The following is a 15,438-nucleotide window of genomic DNA, read 5'->3' on the forward strand; positions in this document are numbered from 1 at the left end:
AAACCGAAATATTGCAATAGCCCCACCAACACTAACTGATCATTTTTTTCCCCATGTTATGGCACGTTTCGTTCATACTTTGTTTTCAGATCTTAACTTTGTTCTCATCTACAAATATCAATATGCCAATCAGAATCAGTTCAATGATATTCAATAACTTTCATCAAAAACTCACTTTGAAGGAGCCATAGCCTATGCTCTGTTTTTCTTCACCCTGTTTACCTGCGAAAATTTTCATTGATATGTTGTTTATAAGATTATCATTTCCCTGGAATGGAATCACTGACCTGATGGAAAAAAAAAACCTTAAAATTCAACCATGAGTGCAATAATTATTACAAAAAAAGGGCATCAAATAGTTTTTTTTTTTTTCCTGGAACCTATATAGGTGACAATCGTTAGCATGTAATAATTGTCAAAGCAGTTAGGAGAATTCAAAATATCATGGTCAAGTATGAATACTTGCTCTTAATTTGCTAATTTAAGAAGGAGATAATACCTATTCAATCATTATGGCCTTGAGTTTTCGGGAATTCAAGTTGAACTCCGCCGATTTCCCTTGTTGATCAACATTGTAATATTCTGAGGCATATATGGGGTAGACTCCACACTCTTCCATGGGAATTAAATTACCAACACATGCAAGACGGAATTGGAACAAAAGATTTTGGTCATAAGTGGTGGTTTCATGATTTCTTTTGTTCCCTTCAATTTTCTCGAGTATCAATTCTGATAGCTCTGGATTGGAAACCAGCGAAACATTTCCAGGACTGAAATACTTGCCCGGTGGAAGTAGTTGAAATTCAGTCATTTTCGTCATTTCATCCAATTTAAAGCCGAAGAAAAGTTCAACGTCCGGTAGGGAGACATCAGGAACGACGACGCAAAAAACAAAACCCGCTAAATTATGAGAAGCTGGAGGTAGTTCGACGATGCGCGAATCATTTTGGGTCCTATTATTCCCAAACCACTTCGGAACCTTCCTCCCCGGGTAACAAACTGTAACAACATTCTTCTCGTGAACTGCTTTCTCTAACAACAACATGGCCTGTTCTTCAATGGCGCCCAGATCTAAGTTCACACAGTTGATGAATGAAAATAACTTTTCACCATAATTCTCAGATGTGCTTGAAATCGTTGAAGCAGACACCGTCTCCGGCGATTTGCAGTCCGTGGCAATCAACTTCCTAAGGGATGCAGGAAGTTTCGGTAAACCCCGCAGCCTGCTGCAGCCTTCTATAGAGAGGTATTGTAGCTCAGAAAGATGCCGAATATTGTCGGGGAGTTCAATTAGGTGGGGCCACTTCTGCAAAGACAGCACTTCTAAAGATGGCAATGCATAAAATAGAACTGCCAGCTCCGCGTCTCCCTCTCTCTGCCTGAAATTTTGAATACGAAGCTCCACGAGTTTAAAATAACAAAGCAGGGTCCGTGGAAGATGCCAAAGACTTGAAGCATTGAGCCGGAGACAATTGAGATTGCTAAGGTGATGAACAAAGGAAAGGTCGAACGAGAGTGCTGTGCAATCAGTGGCATCTATTAATTTAAGGGAGCGGGGAAGCTCTGGCAAATATTGAAGATTCCAACAACCAGTTAAATGAAGCTCTTGCAGACTCAAGAGGTGTCTGATGTTATCTGGGAGTTCAGTTAATTTGTGGCACTCCTTGAGAGTTAGTGATTGGAGACTGCGTAAGCCATCAAATAGCACACGTAGGTCGACATTGCCAATCATCTGCCCGGAAACACGGAGTACCTCCAGAGATGTAAGGCAACTTAACTCTATATTCTTCAATTTTGTATGACCGAGATTGAGTCTTCTGAGCTTTGAACAACGCCCAATTGATGGGCTCAATTCTTCTATCCCAGTTCCACTTAAATCTAAGGATGTTAGCTCTGATGATGACATTGAAAACTCCTTAAGACAGAGGCAGCTACTTATATTGACTTCTTTGAGAGATTTTAGATGAACCGTACTTTGGAGACTCTCAAGTCTATGGCAGTCGCTTACATCCAAATAAATGAGACTGTGCAGGGATAGGAGAGATGGATGCACTTGAGGCAAACACCAACAAGATCTTAGGTTACGTTTGGTAGAAAGCATTGAAAATGAGGGATTGGGATTGGGATTACAATTGAAAAAATCTATTAAGAGAGTGTTTAGTATAAGAGATTGTTTGATATATGGGATTAGTTAAAGCCATGTATGTGGGATTAGAGAATACCATGGGGGAAGTGGTATTCTCCAATCCCACCTTTATGGGCATACCTAATCCCATATAACAAACAATTATTCATACTAAGTACTATGTTAATGATTTTTTCAATTGCAATCCCAATCCCAATCCCTCATTTTCAATGCTTCGTACCAAACGGGACCTTAGATCTACGCTTTCAAGACGATGAGCCTTGGAAAAATCGGGTAACTTCATCAGCATAAAACAACCACGAAGTTTTACTCTTCTTAAATTCGCTAAATCCTGGAAACCATTAGGAAATACCAAAAAACAAATGAATAGAGGCATTACATCGGAAATCAAAGATCTCAAATATTGATTAATATTTAAAACTAAAAATGATATATAATACCTGTACTCCGTCCCAAAGTGTTGCAACGCAGCTGTCTTCCAAGTTAAGTTCAAGAAGGAGCTCGGCACAAAATTTTTTTGGCAAGGACGACCACGGGTATCCAACCCAGTGGAAGTACCTTATTTTGGCAGAAATTGACTCAAGACCTGCTGGGCTAGACCAGGAAAAGGGCTCAAACTGATCAAGATGATTAAATTTGAGAAATTTTATTCTCGACATTTTATTAAAGGTCTTCGCAGTCAAATCCAAAGTTCTATTGATCTCATTCATATTGAACATTATACCTTCAACCTCTTTTTCTCCCTGAAAATTACAAGGTTTAGACTTTAGAGAAATAGTAAGAAAAATAAAGAACATTTTCTGGCATTGGTGACAAATAACGTTTTCTTAGAGTGAGAGAGGAGAAGATCATCGTATTCTTACCTCACAGTTTTTCAATACATCATATATTTCATGGGGATCCCATAATCTACTCCTCTTTCCAGGTTCATTGACATTCTCTTCACGAACAATTTGCAGACCCATTTCCTGTATTAAGTCATGCATCTCAACCTTCCCATTGTTCTTGACTATTAAAGCCTTATCCATAAGGATTGGTATGCCAACAGTTGGATGGAATCCATAGCTCTCTAATAGCTCTTCTACAAATCCTTCACTTTCACCTTTTAAAAAACATGCAATGTCTAGAAAAATTTTCTTCTCTTCATCAGCTAACTTATCATAACTCAATCTTAACACCTCTTGAATTTTGTCATTTGGAGACCCTCCTTGTAGTTTTCTCAACAAACCATCCCATAAACTTTTATTTTCACAGTGAACATATGAACCCAAAACTTTTAAAGCCAAGGGATTGTGTCGGGTATAACGTATAAATCCTTCTATGAGCTGTTCATATTCGTGTCTTGGATGGTCTGATCCAAAGGCCTTGCGGATGAAAAGTTGACGCGAATTTTGATAACTCAGTCCCTTGGCCTCATGTATTTCATAACCTTCTCCTCGAAGCAATTTCCTATTTCTTGTTGTTGTAATAACTTTACTACCTTCTCCTAAGAAATTGCATATGTTATCCTGCAAACCCTCTAATTGGTCAGAACGATCAACATCATCAAGCACAACTAAAGCTATTTTCTTACCAAGCCTTCTGGCAACAAAGGCATTTCTTAAACCATTTGATGGGTTACGTGACATATCTTGCCCTAGCAGCTCCGAGACAAGATAGCTACAAACACTTTCCAATCCATTTTTTTCTGTTTTTTCCCTAATGTTTTCCAAGAAGCAGCAAGAGTCATACTGAGAAGATAATTTGGCAAATATAGCATTTGCCATTGTGGTCTTACCCACACCGCCCATCCCCCAAATTCCAACTCTGTGAGATTTTCCCAGTAACTCTTCAATGGGTTTGATCATTTCATCCATTCCAATCACATCTTTTAATGTTTGTCGACAATTATGTATTTGTTCCAGTTTTGTGTTGACATCAGTGACAATTTCTTGAATTAAATTGGATTCATCCCTGTCAAACAAAGCAAAAAAACAAATAAACAGAGTAAACCATCAATTTTACACAGCAAGCTGCCACATTAGGTGGGATACCCGGGCAATACTTACATTTTGGATGAATCACTTTGATCGAGGAATACTTACGTGAAGTCTTGGCAGTGCCTGCCGCTTAAAGAGCCAGCTTTAGAAAGAGCTGCTTTCCACCTGTTCACTCTTTCTGGATCATGCATGAAATCTTTCTCATGTTGTTCAAATGCCTTCTCATGAGCTCCAGTCTGATTTCGAATATGTGAGGGGTCAACTTTGTAGAAGATGGGTAAAACAAACTGGCCCTCATCCTTTCTGCACCGCATGATTTGGGCGAGTTCATCCAGGCACCATCTTGAGGAAGCGTAGTCTTTTGAGAAGACTATGATAGATACACTGGAATCCTTGATTGTGTGGATGAGTGATGGCGTGATTTCATCACCTTTCTCTATCTGCTTATCGTCACGAAAGGACAAAACAAAGTCTCGGTTGAGGGCAGCATGAAGATGGCTGGTGAAGTTGTTGCGGGTTTCGCCTCTAAAACTTACAAACACATCATACTTTCTTGGAGCATTCAGCCTAGAGCCAGAGCTTGAGGAAGCAGAAACCATTGCAGTTTGTTTCAAGGTGCGGGAAGAACAGTTTACACACTCTTTCTGCTGCCGCTTCAATAGACTTGACTCAGTCTTTAAGTCTTCTGAGCTAAATGACACGGCAAGTCGGCAATTGATACTCCCCCCCAATGATACTTTTTAGTCTTTTCGCGTTGGAATACAATGCCGATCCCCCCCCCCAAAAAAAAAATCTTACCTTCGTTTCTGGCCCTGGATAATTTGGACGTGTGAATAAAGTAGATGCATTTTATAGATAATAATTTGAGCAGGATCCTGATGAAAACACCACTATTTTAACACAGTTTGATTGATACAGCATTATTTATGACTTACAAATAGTAATGCTTATGAAGTCTAAGTCTTTGGGGAAATTGCAAAAGGTTGTGCGTAATTAAGGTCCAACAAAATGTGTGGCCTACCTTTAAAAGTTGACATTGATGCTTCACGCCAATTGCTCTGTTACTTCTCTGCAATTTCCTGTCTGATTAACATGGCCGGGTGGAATAATAATACTCCTTTCATTTTGATTCATAATTCTTTTTCAAAAATTACAGAAGTGTCCAATTTTATCATTATTTAAAATCATTTGATGTAACTTTTTAAAAAAATGAATTAACATTAACAAAATATAATATAAAGCATATTCAAAAACTTTAATGTAAAACTCACTTTGAAGGAGTAAGAGCTCACACTCTGTTTTCTTTGCTTTGTAAGAGCTCACTCTCTGTTTTCTTTGCTTTGTTTTCATCCACAGACACCAACGTGTTCACCCGTCAAAAGCAAACTTATCTTGTTCACTTGCCAAAATTTTCACTGACATGGAGTTTATAAAATCATCATTTCCCCTGCAATGGACTTACTCAGCTGATGAAAAAGAAAAAGAAAATCCAAAGTTCACTTCCTTATGACAAATAGAAACACCGACCGATCATCTACAAGAATGTTTACCACATCCGCTTAGAGTTTAAAAAAATGATACTGTCTCTTGTTTTAAATATAAAAGATAGATAATTAATTTTAAAATATTAAGAAAATTAGTTAAGTTTGTGTTGACTTTTGTAAACTATTCTATTTAATCATATATTGGAACTATCCTTAATGAAAATCCTTTATCATCAATAGAAATATTTTGGAGAAAAACTATAAACTTGAAAAACAAAGTGGATTGAGATTTTAAATTTAAGATCAAACAAAATAGATATAATAATTTAATGATGATTTTCAGTAATATTTTATAGAAAAGATTTTAGAAAAAGAACTCTAAAATTATTAGAGTTTTAATTTTAATTGTTAGAGATCGTAGGGTCAATTGTGTTTGAAAGCGTGTTAAAGTTCTGATTAATATGTATTACTTTTTGGACCAAAACAATATTTGTTATTTAAAACTCAAGTCTTTGCCAGAATTGGATGGTTAGCTTCCATATTAAAGTGGTGCATGTCCTCATTGGAAAAAGGTGTAAATGGCGGGAAGAATAAATGACCCGTCATTTACGGTTAATTTGTGAAATTGGATGGATGGAATAGAAAGTAAATATGGCCAGCTTTTAAGAACAAAAGATAAAATTATTAGTCAATTGATATGAAGTCAAAAGTCACTCTTTGTTATGGAAAAACCATAAAGTCACTTTGATAAAGGAACACTTGCATACGTGAAGGGCTGGCGCTCCGGCAGCTTCCGGGAAAGGAAGGTTTTGCATCTGGCCATTTGATGAGTGAAAGTGGGTGCTATAATTTAGTGAATTACTATAGCAACTTGGTGATTTCTGATTTAAATATGTTTCATTTTTTAAATCTCCACGGCTAATTGAGTGCTAATTATTTTTGTCGGCCACAGAAGATAATGTGTGAGTAGGAGGCGCAAATGATGGGTAGGTTACACATTTAAAATGCATTATTTGATGCTCCTCCTTTAGTGGTTATTTCATCGGGCTTTTCTCACTGCAAACGAATAGCAGTTGCTTTAACATAAACGTTCATTTAGCTTAATAAACCCCCCCCCCCAAAAAAAAGTCAATCCAAACACAAATAACATGGGTCTTCCATGATTTTCCATTAAAAAGCCACTCAATTGGGATGGCTGAAAATTCATTCCAAACACAACTTAGACCCCCCCTGCGCGGGGATACAAGCAACTTCAATTTTATTTACATAACAAATGACCAAAACTCCATTTTGCTGACCATAAACTTAAAAAAACTAAAACAAGTAATGAAATACTAACATACTCATGTGATATCCATTATTACTACTACTACAGATATAGTCATTAATAGGCAAATAAATTATTTATTCTTTAAAAAATTTTACAGGACTAAAATCTTGGAATAGATATCTTTCTTGTAAATTGCATAATTTTCAACACTTAATTGAAATTTTAAGTTGCAATTTTGGGTGAGGTTGTACTTTTGAGCAGGCATATATACTACCTTGATCTTAAATATAAAAATTAGATAGCTAATTTTTAAATATTAAAAACTTCTTTAAGTTAGTTGTTTATAGAAAAAAAAATGTATGTTATTTTTCCTCGAATATCTCATCTAATTAGTTATATATGCATTATATAATTAATTTGGAGAAGAATTATACCGAAAAAATATAGATTAAGGTGTCATATTTAAAATCAAAATAAATTTCTCAACTAGTTTCAGATTAGAGTGATTATTTCTTAGAAAGATGACTGTGTTTGAGGAACTATATCACTGTTTTGTAAGAATGGATCTTTTTTCTAATAACCACAAATCTAATTATCCCATATAAACTTTAATCTGAACTGTTTAATATTTGTAAACATTATTGCTTGTAATTAGAGTTTTAATAGTACTCAAAACCTAACTCATACAAACTTTTATGTATAAAAAACAAAATCATAACAAATTCAAGCGATCAATATTACGCAACTTACAGATTTGGAATCACCATTCAGGTTTCGGTTCCCCCACCCCCAAACAAAAACACACGCTGGCAAGGATTAAAGAATAAGGAGAATGCTTCAATTTCTGATTTTGTTTCAATTACAAATAGGTATTTGTTAGTTGTTACTTGTTACCCCTCTAATCTTGAATGTAAATTCTTATTAATTAATTTACACAAATCATTAATTAAGTTAGTAATTTGTCATTATATAAAAATTATGGATCACTTTTTCTACAAATTATGTGAGAGATAGAGAGGAAAACATGTGAAATTAATGAAAATAATACTGAAAAATACTCGGGGATAAAGTTTTATTACGTAATTTTGGCAACTGCTATATTACACTTGGCGCTAAAAAGGTAATCTACTTCTTTCATGGCCACAGCCATAAAGAACAACACTAGTTCTTCCATGTAAAGTCACGAAAATAAAAAGCAGCATGGCTTGGCATTTTCCTATTATTTCCCTTTTAAATATAAAATTTAGATAGTTAATTTGTAAGTATTAAGAATTAAATAAATCATTTGTAAAAGCATATATGTTAGTTTTTCAAAAGTATTTCACCTAATCAATCATTTAATTACAATAAACTATCATAATTGACGAAAATTCTTTTTACATGCACAACCAAATAAGGATAATTAATTTGGGAAAAAAATTATAAATTTAGGAACAAAAGCAAATTAATGTCTTGTATTTGGAATTCAAAGTAAACCTATCAATTAGCTCTTATATTTAAAATCAGAATAATTATTTTCTAGATAAACGTATTTGAGGAACATTTACTGTTTTGTAAGAATGATTTTTTTTAATAACCATAAATCTAAATATCCGATATAAGTCTCAATCTGAAACGGTTTTACATTTGTAAACATCACTGCTTGCAAGTGCTTTTATAGTATATATAAATTTTTTTTTTTTGGAAAAAAAATCCTTCACATGATGGCTTTTGTCTTATGAGGGAACCGTTGGCAAATTGCTCTGAAACTTCATGCAAGTTTCATGGACTATTTGATGAACAAAAATGTAAATTTCACTTACCAAGAAACTGTTGGTTGAAATGATAAGTGGCTTCATCTCCATAAAGAAAAGAAAAAAAGAACACAAATTCGTATCTTAGGAAGCACATTTATTGGGAGGACTTTAACTTAAATACTCTCAAGCTAACAGAAATTAGTCTCAAGCCTAAAAGGACTTGAAGATACTCTTGAGTTTAAAAAAAAAATGCAAGTTCTACTTTCATTAAAAAAAAAAGAACACAAATTCGTATCTTGGGAAGCACATTTATTGGGAGGACTTTAACTTAAATACTCTCAAGCTATCAGAAATTAGTCTCAAGCCTAAAAGGACTTGAAGATATTCTTGAGTTTAAAAAAAAAAATGCAAGTTCTACTTTCATTAATTGAAAAAAAAAAATCAAAAGTCACTTTGATAAAGGAAAACTTATGTTGAAGGGCTAGCAGCTTCCAGGAAGGGAAGATTTTGCGTCTAACCATTTGATTAGGGAAAGTGGGTGTTATAATTTAATGAATTACAAAAGCGACTTAGTGATGGTTGATTTAAATATGGTTTTCATTTTTAAATCATCACGGCCAACTGAGTGCTTGTTTTTGTCGGCCGCAGAGAAGATGAAATGATGGGTAGGTTAAAATTTAAAATGCATTTTGATGCTCCTTTAACGATTCTTCATGTTTATTGGAAGCCGACGAAGATGAAGAAGCTGCAACAACCATGGTGCTATTCAAGGTTTTCTTTTTTGCAGTAAGGATGGAGTATGGCAATGAACAGGCTTCTTTCGAGCCAAATATAAGGCTCAGTTAATTACCACAATTACCATATACTATTTCGGTTCCTTAGTATAATTTCAGCCCCAGCTAACTAATTTCAAAAGATTAAAAAAGTTAAATGAATTGCTTTAAAGTGTTATATTTATAGTGTTTTTCCAGACTAATGTGTCGGGTTATAAACTAATATATACAGTCTGATGGGATATACAAGTATTTTTTTAGAGAAATCATATAACATATACTATAATTAAATACTAATATTTTAACTTTCTTAATTTTCTCAAATTAATCAATTGAGTTTTATATTAAGGAGTTAAATTGGCTTGTGAAAGTTATGACAAAATTTCGTTCATGTTCTCCTTTCAAGTCTCTACTTCGTTTTCATTTACAAACATCTTTATGCGAATCAGAATAAGTTTAATCATAGTATTCAACAACTTTGTGAAATACTACAACCTTTCGAGGTAACACTTCAATGGATTTGATCATTTCATCAATTCCAATTACATGTTGGCAATTATATATATGTTCCAGTTTTGTGTCGACATAAGACCACATACCAAATTCCATAATAATATCTTTCATTCTAATTATAAGATCTTATTTATAAAGGACTGGCATTCTGGCAGCTTCCAAGAAGGGACGGTTTTGGATCTAACCCTTGATTAGCGAAAGTGGGTGCTATAATTTAGTGAAATACAACACCGACTTTGCGACGTCTGATTTACTTTAATTATTAAATCTTCACAGCTAAAGTGCTTGCTTTTGTCGGCCACAGAGAAGATAAAACGTGAGGAGGGGCAAATGATGGTACATTAAGACTTAAAAAATTTGAAATGCATTTAATGCTCCTTTAACGGTTATTTCCTTTAAGCTTAATAAAAGCTTCTTCTTCCTCTTCTTCTTTTGAAAATGCAAATCCAAAAATAAGTGAGATGGCTCTATCATGCTTTTCCATTAAAAAATTAAAAATTTGAATTACACGATTTTTTAGGCCTTTCGGTCTCATTTTTCTGACCAAAGACTTAAAAAATAAAACTAAGTAATTAAATACTAACATAATTAGGGTTGCATTATGATATCCATTGCTACTGCCATAGATAAAATTATCAATGCGTTGGCAAAAAAAAAAATTGTCAATAAGCAAAGACTTAATTTATTCTTCTAGAAAAATTTTGTGGAACAAAAAGTCATGGAATATATATCTTTTTGGAAATCGTGCATTCAATGTAACAAAAATGAAATTTTAGGCAGGCTAGTATCTTGGATTAGGTGAATTTTAGCTTGACATGTACACTCTGTTCCTAAATACTATTATATTATGTCTCTTATTATAAGGTCATTTTAACTAAATTGCACGATTTAAAAAAAACAGTTAGAATTAGTTAAAAACAATTAATGTGTAACAAATATAATTTTTTTCAAATATACCCTTATATATAAATGAGTCAATATGATAGAGTAATAGTAAGATAAATGAAGAAAGAGAATATATTAAATACAATAAACTAGAAATAAAATAAATAATAATTTATTAAATGTTTATACAAACTAAAACAAGATCTTATAAAAAGGGACAAAACTATTCAAAATATTGGACCTTATAATAAGAAACGGAAGGAATATGTAATTATTTCCAATGCGATTAGTTAATTTCTGCTTTTCAAGATAACTTTAAACATAGCTTGTCAACCACCAAAATCAAGCATACTTGAAGGGATAAATTATTAAAGAGGAGAGAGATTCTGCCGAGTGCTTTCCTCTTAGCATGCACACAAAGGAAATTTTAACACAGTGGGTTTAACTTGTCTTGCATCATGAGTGAATTTTAACACTGCTTGAATATCTTGATGAACCGTCCTTTCTAATTTTCTCAATGTACTCTCCCATTCCTCTGCAGTTTTGGAACGAGGAAATGAACCCAAAGTGGTAAAGATCAGTTTACTGGGTTGCCTTTGGCATAAACGCCTGGTATTTGAACTAGTTCTTTATGTTCACTTTTGTAACCATCTGTGTAGAAAGCTTTGGGTCTTCAGGAGCCAAATGAACGCCAACTGAAAGAAAATTTACCATTTTCACATTGGAATACGTTTCATTTCCATTCTAACCACTATCCCTTTATTTTCCTTTATTCTTCGCATTGGAAAACTTGAGCACGCGTTCACTATGGTTGTCGTGAATGAACTGGACCTATTTTATAGACACCAAAACTATTGCAAGATTCAAACTAAATAATGCTACTTCCATCCACTGATGACGGAAAAATGGTGTGGTAGGATCAATTGCGCCTAAACCGACGTTATGGATCATCTAGAAGAATGATTACCACAATTACTATAATAAAACAGGTTGGCTTTCCCAAGTTATGGCACGTTTCGTTTATGCCCTGTTTTCAGGTCTGCTTGGTTCTCATCTACAAACTTCAGTACGTGAATCAGAATCAGTTCAATGATATTCAACAACTTTCGTCGAAATCTCACTTGGAAGGAGCAATAGTTCATGCTCTGTTTTCATCTACAAACACCAACACGCTCATTCGTTAAAAGCAACTGAGTTTATTCACCTGCGAAAATTTTCATTAATGATTTTATATAATTATTATTTCCCCGGAATTGAATTACCCAACTGATAAAATAAAAAAAACCTCGAAATTCACTTCATTAAATATTATAACAAACAGACATTTTACAACATTCATACACACCACATGCTCTGTTTTGAGTCTCTACTTTATTTTCATCCACAAACATCAATATGCGAATCAGAATCAGTTTAATTATATTCAACAACTTTGTGAAGTTTTTCCAGTAACTATTCAACGGGTTTAGTCATTTCGTCAATTCCATTTACGTCTTTTAATGTTTACTGACAATATTATACATACCTTCCGGTTTTGTGGCGGCATTAGGGACAATTTCCTGAATTAAACTATTCAATTCATCCCTATTGGATGAAGCAAAAAGGAAAAAAAAAATTGCAAGCAAAAAGAAAACTAAGCATAGTTTTTATCACCTTTTTTTATTTTTATGGAAAAGTCAAAAGTAACTTTGATGAAGGAGTGGCTTTGGTGAGTCACAATGGCACTTTTGTGGGGTTGTTTGGATATATACATATCATAGTTTGGAAAATAATTTCTGAGAAAAAATAATTTTACGAATAGAATTTTAAAAGAATAGATTTTTTTTAAAAAAATATTTTTAATAAAGTGAAAGTGTTTAGATAGTTAATATCAGAAGTATTTTTTTATATACAAATTATCAAAAAATATATAAGTTAATATGATAATTACATAAAGATAAATTTTAATTTATATTTTCATTTGAAGTGATAAATTTGCTAATAATTTAAATTTGTGAATACAATAAATGAAACATAAAAAATATAATTAACTGTTAATATGTGTATATGTATTTATAAAATATAAATTAAAAATATTTTTCACAAGAGCAAAGACAAAGAAATTTTCCGGAAAGATGTGAAGTTTGTGATTCAATTTGGTGAGTGTTTTTATCATATACTATTGGCTGTATTGTGACAGGACATAATTATTAGGGAAAAAGACAATAAAATACTCCTAAAATTACTAAATGACAAATTAGGGTAGGTAAATTTCAAAATCCCAATTCAGACCCCAGGTACCATTTTGGAATTTTCAAATCTTGTAAAATGACAACATTGTCCTTACTGTCAGTGACTACTTTCTTATAGCTATTAACTACTCTATTTTAACTATTGACAACTTTTGTTTTCAAAGTTCCGATGAATATTTTTATATAGCTATTGACTACACAAGAGTAGTAAATCGCATTACTAGAGTAGTCAATAGCTTAGCAAGAGTAGTCATCAGAATTTAAAAATAAATGTAGTCAATAGCTAAAAAAAAGTAGTCAATACATAAGAAAGAGTAGTCACTAGAGTCCCCCCGGCCAGTCACTGGAGTTCTGGTAATGTGTATCAGAGTTTAAAAATAAATGTAGTCAACAGCTAAAAAAGAGTAGTCAATATATAAGAAAGAGTAGTCATTAGAACTCCGGCAATCGGTCACCGGAACCCCGGTCATCGGTTGCCGGAGCTCTGGTGGTTGGTCGCCGGTAGGGTCACTGGCGTCGGAGCTCCGGCGGCCGGAATTGCTGATGTGGTAGTATTTAAAAAAAAGGTAAAAAAAAAGTAAAGGGTATTTGTGTAATTTTACAACATTTGAAAATTTCAAAATGGTACTTGGGGTCTGAATTGAGATTTTAAAATTTATCTACCCTCTTTTGTCATTTAGCAATTTTAAGGGTATTTTACTATCTTTTTCCCTAAGTATTACTCCAATAACCCAAAATTTACTTCCAAAAACAAAAATTTCCTATTTCTTCACAAACCTAGATTTTGGGCTCCAAAACTTTAGTTTTGGGCCAAACCAAGGTTTTCTAAAAAATTTGGGTATTTGGCAATTATCTGACTCAAACTATAGTTTAGGGTGCTTTTTTTAAAATTGCTAAACACCCTCTTAATTAATTTACTAACAAATATTCAAAACCCAATGAATAAGACCATTCTTTCTGACATAAAATTTAAAAAATAAATCCTAGTAATTAGATACAAACACAACCGCGCTTGGATCACGATATCCATCTCCACTGCTATTGAGATAATTATTACTCCCTCCTCACTTTATTATAAACTTCTAATGATAATTTTGTATAAATTAATAAAGTTGGCTAAAATTAATTATTTAATGTAACTATCAAAATTACCTTCATAAAAAAATTAATTACATAAATTTGATTAATTAATTAGAAAGTTTTATAGTTAGTTAAGGATGTTATGTGAAAAAAAATCAATACTTTAAACAAAATATGTTATATTAAGGACTCTGTCATTTCGACCAATAAAAAAAAAAAAGGAATGTCGTTTGTTAAACGAGTTGATCGTGGTTGCTGGAAGCTTCTGTCAAGTGTTGATGTCCGTATAATTATGCCTCTGCAAGAAACAAATAGTTCTTCTATTCTTATTATTAGCCTGAGCATCAAAGTCACATAGTTTTTGTAATCTTATATTTTTTAATGTCATTACTTCAAACAACAGGAAAGCACCCTGCAATAAAAGAAAGAGCAAAGTAGAATAAAAGAAAGAGCAAAGTAGAATCAAATTCTCAATATTAATCCGGTGATAAAACACCAACTATGCTTATCTGTAACTTGCATTCAAATTTTGTCAAAAATGATTTGGAAAGTATCCTATGAAGAAGAAAGCAAACAAAACAATATTATATTTTCACTCTAGAACTCTACTATTCATATATACAAATTAAAGTTATGATAAAAGAAATAATTCTAAATACTTACTATTTTCAAACCAGCAAGTTAATCTGCTCAGAGTCCTATATGCATCACTTTAGTACTCTGCTTCTTACGTGGGATGCTGTTTGTTTGAGCTGTCAAGATGAAGCAGATAGAAAAGAATCAAAGATATACAACAATTTCCTCTTTTGCTTTGGGCTGTTAAAGCCTTTGAATCTTGCAAAGGAAACACAATTAAGGAAAGGAACTTTTAATGAACAAAAAAGAAATACAGCTCATTCGTATAAAAGAGGCATAATTCCAGGCCTGTACTATTAAATCAGAACGAATTACAAGAGGTGGAAGAGAGACCAATAAAACTTTCCTACTTGAAACAGTGGTTCCAGCAGGGGTGAACTAATGAAGAAACCAAGAAGGGCATTTGTGAAGGTCAACAGCTTAAGCACAGATAAAGTTGTGCTGGAAATAGCATAAATCCTACAAAGAAGGACTTGTGAAAAGGAGTTCTTAAAATAGAGAAAACTGTGAAAAGAGAAGCTATTCTGAGCTACAAACTTGATCATGTCACGTTTTGTTTGATTATTTTTCAAATGGCTTTTGATGACTGAATATGTTATCCAATGAAGTAAGACTACATACCAAGTATCATGTTATCCCTTAATCCAACTCAACTGCATATTGCTTATTGCTACACACTGCATCAAGGAAAATGCCAAAGATGTT

At 33.2% G+C, this 15,438-nt stretch overlaps 1 protein-coding gene across 1 annotated transcript; it reads right to left on the minus strand.

Moving 5' to 3' along the window:
* Positions 1 to 499: 499 nt before the first annotated feature.
* On the minus strand, positions 500 to 4,724 carry LOC114734910 (disease resistance protein RML1A-like). The gene is made up of 5 exons (XM_028922557.1): positions 4,231 to 4,724; positions 3,010 to 4,099; positions 2,587 to 2,889; positions 2,377 to 2,477; positions 500 to 2,075 (listed from the first exon to the last, which is right to left on the minus strand). Exons 1-5 carry the CDS (start codon positions 4,722 to 4,724, stop codon positions 500 to 502), a joined length of 3,564 nt encoding a protein of 1,187 aa, XP_028778390.1.
* Between the last annotated feature and the right edge of the window lie 10,714 nt (positions 4,725 to 15,438).

This window comes from Neltuma alba, unplaced genomic scaffold, assembly GCF_004799145.2.
Source record: "Neltuma alba isolate B1F8T4 unplaced genomic scaffold, ASM479914v2 tig00013158_pilon, whole genome shotgun sequence".
Classification (NCBI taxonomy): Eukaryota; Viridiplantae; Streptophyta; class Magnoliopsida; order Fabales; family Fabaceae; genus Neltuma; species Neltuma alba.

Excerpts from the sequence above, each read along its gene's own strand:
- LOC114734910 (XM_028922557.1), bottom strand. The coding sequence starts at position 4,724 with ATGGTTTCTGCTTCCTCAAGCTCTGGCTCTAGGCTGAATGCTCCAAGA. Across the intron at positions 2,478-2,586 it reads CACTTTGGGACGGAGTACAG|GATTTAGCGAATTTAAGAAG; the intron begins GTATTATATATC and ends AATGGTTTCCAG. Across the intron at positions 2,076-2,376 it reads CTTGAAAGCGTAGATCTAAG|ATCTTGTTGGTGTTTGCCTC; the intron begins GTCCCGTTTGGT and ends ACGTAACCTAAG.